The 5,471-nt window shown below is 64.8% G+C and overlaps 2 protein-coding genes across 2 annotated transcripts; one reads left to right on the forward strand and one right to left on the reverse strand.

Moving 5' to 3' along the window:
• Positions 1-683: 683 nt before the first annotated feature.
• MNEG_13509 (hypothetical protein) lies at positions 684-2,934 on the reverse strand (the record flags this gene model as incomplete). Its single annotated transcript, XM_014038018.1, has 6 exons — positions 684-749; positions 1,135-1,280; positions 1,507-1,613; positions 2,117-2,216; positions 2,516-2,585; positions 2,887-2,934. 6 exons carry the CDS (start codon positions 2,932-2,934, stop codon positions 684-686), a joined length of 537 nt encoding a protein of 178 aa, XP_013893472.1.
• An 800-nt stretch (positions 2,935-3,734) lies between these two features.
• On the forward strand, positions 3,735-4,869 carry MNEG_13510 (26S proteasome regulatory subunit T3; the record flags this gene model as incomplete). Its single annotated transcript, XM_014038019.1, has 4 exons — positions 3,735-3,878; positions 3,988-4,311; positions 4,610-4,713; positions 4,851-4,869. 4 exons carry the CDS (start codon positions 3,735-3,737, stop codon positions 4,867-4,869), a joined length of 591 nt encoding a protein of 196 aa, XP_013893473.1.
• Between the last annotated feature and the right edge of the window lie 602 nt (positions 4,870-5,471).

Genomic DNA, 5,471 nt, shown 5'->3' on the forward strand with positions numbered 1-5,471 from the left:
CTTGGAGGGAGCGGGGGTGCGGGGTGTGGAAGGGGCAGCTGCTCACCAGGCTGAACTCGTCCAGCAGCTGCGCAACTGCTGCGTTGAGCGCGCGGAAGCGCGGCGCGGTGGACTCTGCTAGCCTGGGGTCGAGAGAGTGTGTGTGTATGTATGTGTACATGAATGTGTGTGTTGATGCCTGTTTTCAGCAAATATGTGACTGTGTTTGTTTGTTGGCGTGTGTGTGTGCATGCAAGTGTACATGCATGCGTTGGCACACAGGAACACACACACACACACACTCACACACACACACACAAACACAAATACACACAACCATGCACGCGTGCGCACCCCATTGTGCCCCACCCCACCTGGTCCTCAGCAGCGCTGGGTCTGGGATCAAAAACTCCTCCACCGCTCTCCGGTCCTCACACCTGCCGAGTCCAATGACGATGCAAAACCGCCTCGCAAACGGCCCCTTGCTAGAAAGCAGCCAATGCATCATACCCCATTCAGGGGCCGTCCGCGACACAGCGCGAGCGGGATCGCCCAGTCTAGCAGCGCGGCGGCGCGCTGTGCGGGAAGTTGCAGGAATGGGCCCGCGGCAGGCTCAAGCATGAGAGGGTGCGCCCCGCCCAACTCGGCTCTGAAGACAAGATAAGCGGGGCGCTGGCCCACGGCGGTTGGCCTGCTGCCCGCACTCACAAGTCCATTTTAGTCAGCAGGTTGATGTGGGGCAGCTCCAGCTTCACCATAGCTGCCAGCGCCTGCGGGGGGCGTTCGGGCGGGGGATGCTGAGGGGATGCGCAAGCCGGGGTGGAGGACAGCCTGGTCGGCCTCGCTCGAGGGCGCTCGACCGCCGGCGCGCGCCGCAGCTGCGCCGCAACGGCCGCCCCTCGCGGCTATCCCGGGCGCTGGCTGCGCGCGCGCCTGCGTGGGGGCCTGCTTGGGTCGCCGCGGCAGGGGTAGGGCGGTGGCGAGCGTCTGCTGATAAGCTCTGGACAGCAGAACGCTGTTCTGACACGCTCCTGGGTCCCGGCCTCCCTTGCAATGACAAGACACACACACACACACACACACACACACGCACACGCACACACACACGCACACACACGCACACACACCCACACATATACACACACACACACGCACCTGCATGGCCCCCGCAATGTACTTGGGTGCCTCAGTGATGAAATGGCAGTCCAGGCAGTACACCGCGCACACAGACCAGCCGTCTGCCTTCAGGAAGTCCACGAGTGATCTGAAGGCGCTGACGTGGCTGTACAGCTCGATCTGGCCTGGGGAGATCCAGGGTTTAGGAGGGGGGCCCGTCCGGCGGACGGCGCAACAAACCTGATTGAATGGGGCGGTGGTGCCCCGATTTGCAACCGACAGCTGTACGGTGCGAATGTTGAGTATCTGCAATGTTTCTTTGTCCACCCAAAATATGGGTCGCCGCACTCGCCTCGGCGGTCCGGCGCAGGCGCAACTCAATACGACTCACCGGGGCAGTCCATGACTCACCGGGGCAGTCCAGCACGAGGTAGTCCTCGTCCCCGTACCCCCCCAGCTCCTCCCCAAGCCAGTCATCCAGGTGGTCCTCCATGTACTCCATGGCAGCCAGCAGGGCGCTGTTTGCGCACCATCCCAAAGTCCATGCCATTTGCAGGGGCCAGGGGGGTGGGGTTGGGGGGCTCAGGTGAGGGCAGCATTACATTCCATGCTTGCTGGGTGGCAGCCTCCCACGCACGTCTGAGGCTCGGCGCTTGATTTGGGGGGCAGGCGTCGGTCGAAGGGCAGGCCATGGCTGATTTCCAGAGGCCTGAAAAGCACGCGTGTAGAGTGCCCTCTGCCTGCGGCCGCTGTGCAGGCCGCCGTAGCGACGCTCCAGGGTCGAACACGTCCCAAAGCCGCCCAACCGCGCCCACTTTCCTACAATAAGCGCATTCGCGACCCAGCCCCCGCTTGCTTTGCCTCCTCACACGCCCCTACCTGCCACCCCTAAGCCACTCAGGCAAACGCAGCCGTCACTCGGACGGACTGTTTGGTCACAAAGCAAGGGCTGTGTAGCAACCAAGGATTGGCTGTGCAGCCACAAAGGGATGCGTGGGCACCGGCGCGGCGCTCCACCCACCCGTTTGGCCCCAGCCCCATCTCCTCCATCACATCCTCCAGGCTGACTAGATCGCGGATGTCAATGGAAATCGGGTAGCCAAACGCCTCCGCCGCTGGGTCTGCGCGCGAGATCGAGGTTGTTTCGGGGCCAAGGATGGGGCGGGGCTGGGTTGGTGGGGCGCTCAGCGGGCGGTTGCGACCAGGGGCGGCGCAAGGGACGCGAGGGAGGTGTGAAACCGTGGGGGCAGCCAGGCGGGCCGCGCTTTGGACGGAATCAGTGGGGAACGGCGATGCCCTGCGAGTGAGGCGGAGGGGCCGCGGGCCGCCGGTGCGGCGGGGGCGTTTGAGGGAGGGCGGCCGCCGGCCGGGGTGCCGCGCGGCAGCGGAAGCTTCCGTGACGCTGCCTGTCAGCACTCACCTAGGTTGACGCAGTGGATGGGGCGCCCGATGGCCTGGCAATGGTTCCAGAGGTGCTCGCAGTATGTCGACTGAACCGAAGCGTTGGGGCATGGAACGGGACGGGGCGTGGCGTCGCGCGCGGTGCGAGTTGACGGAGGGTGACGCCACCGCTCAGAAATCGTGGGACAGTCGGGCGTGCGAGCCACGGCCACTGGCCAGCCTGCCTGTTTAAGCGGCAGCTGATTATCGGGTAGCCCCGCTGGCCCCGGTAACGCGGGGGCGCAGCCAAGCTGCCCCGGTCACTCAGTCCCGCTGCTGCGACTGCCACCGGCCGCGCTGCCGGCCACAGCGCGACGCCCGTGGACGCCGTGGCATTCAAAGCGTGCGCACCTTGCCGCAGCCTGCGGGGCCGATCACCAGCTGAGCGTACTTGCCCATGCCTCCCGCCACACCAGCCGCCGCGGCAGCAGCTGCCGGTGTTTTGTGCTGCTGCTGCTACTGCTGCTGCTACTGCTGCTGCTGCTGCTGCTGCTGCTGCTGCTGCCACCAGCCGCGGCTCCTGTTGCTGCAGCGCGCTGCAAAGCAGCGTGCTGCTGCTTTGGCGTTCGCCCTGGCTAGCCTGTGGGCTAACCTAGAAGCGTCTGCGGGCACGTTTTTTTCCTAGGGCTGGTCCTTCCGCGGCACGCGTCTATGGTGCTGCTGCGGAGATGCCTGATGAAAGTGCCCTGGCACACCTGCGTCACCGCAAGCGCTGCTGGAGCCGCCGACAAGCTGGCTGGGTGCACACTTTGCTGTGGGCTTGATTTGAGGAGCTATGGGTCAAATCAAGTCCCAAGCGACAGATTGCGGGCCGGAGGTGGTGGTTCGCAGGTGTGCTTGACACGGGACGTGCGCACTGACGACCGCACGCGCAGCAAGTGCCGTTTTTGCAGCGGCGGTGTGTCCGTTGTGTCGATCGTCAACGTTGCCACATCATAGATACAGAGGAAGGGCGTTTGTGTTTGTTTTCAGGATTTTGAAAAGGCGTACAGCACCGCTGCTCGACTGCTGCTCGGCACCCCTCGCGTCCCTTTCATTTGGTTCCGAGTCTGCACGATCACACACATCACATTCAACGTACACGTCTACATATTAGAACATAGGCTTGCGCGAGCGCACAAAACGTGATCTGGTCGCTTTCGTGCCTCACCACACTCTCTGTAGGGCAGGCCAGTGCGCTCAGAACGCCGGTGGCTGCCATGGCGGCAGCAGCCGTGCTGCCCGCGGGCAAGGTGCTGAGCACCATGGACGTGGACGCTCAACCTAGCACTTCGGCAGAACAGGAGGACCTGTACACGCGTCTCAAGACGCTGCAGCGGCAGCTAGAGTTTCTGGAGATACAGGTGCGCTTCCTAGGCGATCCATGGGGGCGTGAGAAGCACGGGATGGGGCGTATGCAGGGGTCGAGCAGCTCGGGATACTCGCCGATCGCTCCTTTCTCCCTGTTTGCAGGAGGAGTACATCAAGGAGGAGCAGAAGAACCTTAAGCGCGAGCTGCTGCGGGCTCAGGAGGAGGTGAAGCGGATACAGTCGGTGCCGCTGGTGATCGGGCAGTTCTTGGAGATGGTGGACGCCAACACAGGCATCGTCGGCTCCACAACGGGCTCCAACTATCACGTGCGCATCCTGAGCACGCTCAACCGCGAGCTGCTCAAGCCCAGCGCGTCGGTGGCGCTGCACCGGCACAGCAACGCGCTCGTCGACATTCTGCCGCCTGAGGCGGACAGCAGCATCTCCCTGCTGGGCGACAATGAGAAGCCCAGCATCACATACCAGGTGCGGCGCTAGCACGGCCCGCGCGGCCGGGCATGCAGCTGGCCGGCCGCTGCGGTTGGCTTCGGTTACGAGCGCGTCTGGCGCCCCGTGCAACTGAACGCCCTGCGTGCAGCCGCAAGCGCGCATGCATCGGCACCGCTGCCGCGTGCACCCTCGTCCGACCACCATGCTGCAGCCGCATGCCGCCCGGCGCCGCAGCTGGGCACACGGGGCCTGCACCCTTCACCCTGAGGCGCATGCGTGCACCCACTCCACCATCATGCCACCCCCACCCCTTGCGACGTTGACAAATCGACAGGACATCGGCGGCTATGACATTCAGAAGCAGGAGATCCGGGAGGCCGTGGAGCTGCCGCTGACGCAGGGCGACCTTTACAGGCAGCTGGGCATTGACCCGCCAAGGTGGGTGGCCCGGGACGTGTGGTCCAAAAAATTTGGGATGGGGGCGAGGGGGTGTGCCGCGGGGGTCGTCGGCTTAGGTGTGTGAGCGGTCGGTCGGTGGTGGCGAATGGTTGCTCATGGTGATTGGGATGCTGCAGTGGTATTGATGGTGTTTGATTATCAATTGTTTTCTTGGGGAGGGGTGCCAAAGTGTGGTAACCAAGGTGCCATTGTGCCGCGAGCGCTGCTGGGGTGGGCTTATGTGGTGCGCACCGCCAAGGCTGGGCTGGCGTCGCCTCCGATGTGTGCGCATCTTTGCTGGAGTCTCGCGCACGAGCGGCGACGATGGCAGAGAGGGACACGATGCGGCGGCGCTCGGGCCCGCGGCAGCGCCCAGGGGTGCACGTATTTGCGGCGCGCAAGGGGCGCTGCGGCGCGTTGGGGCCGCTGCGGGCGGCCGGGGGCCCCGCACAGCACGCCCGCCTCTGACCCTAGCGGGTTCGAGCAACGGTTGGGGGACAGCCAGCGCCGGCGCGCTGGCGCATGTGCGCGGGCGGGCGGCGCGTGGGGCCCTCTCCCAGACCCAAACGCCCCGCGGCGCGCCTCCGCAACTTGCAGCCTGCCGTGCGCCGCTGAAACCCTGGAGTCTTCATCATTTGAAAAATCGATTTCGAGACCATCGCCGTCCAGGGGCCTGCCGCCATCACCGCCAGTTGTGGCGGTCTCGGGTGCACGATGCTCCTCGCACACCCACCACCCCCTCCGCCTTTGCCCGCCCC

This window comes from Monoraphidium neglectum (assembly GCF_000611645.1).
Source record: "Monoraphidium neglectum strain SAG 48.87 unplaced genomic scaffold scaffold03871, whole genome shotgun sequence".
Classification (NCBI taxonomy): Eukaryota; Viridiplantae; Chlorophyta; class Chlorophyceae; order Sphaeropleales; family Selenastraceae; genus Monoraphidium; species Monoraphidium neglectum.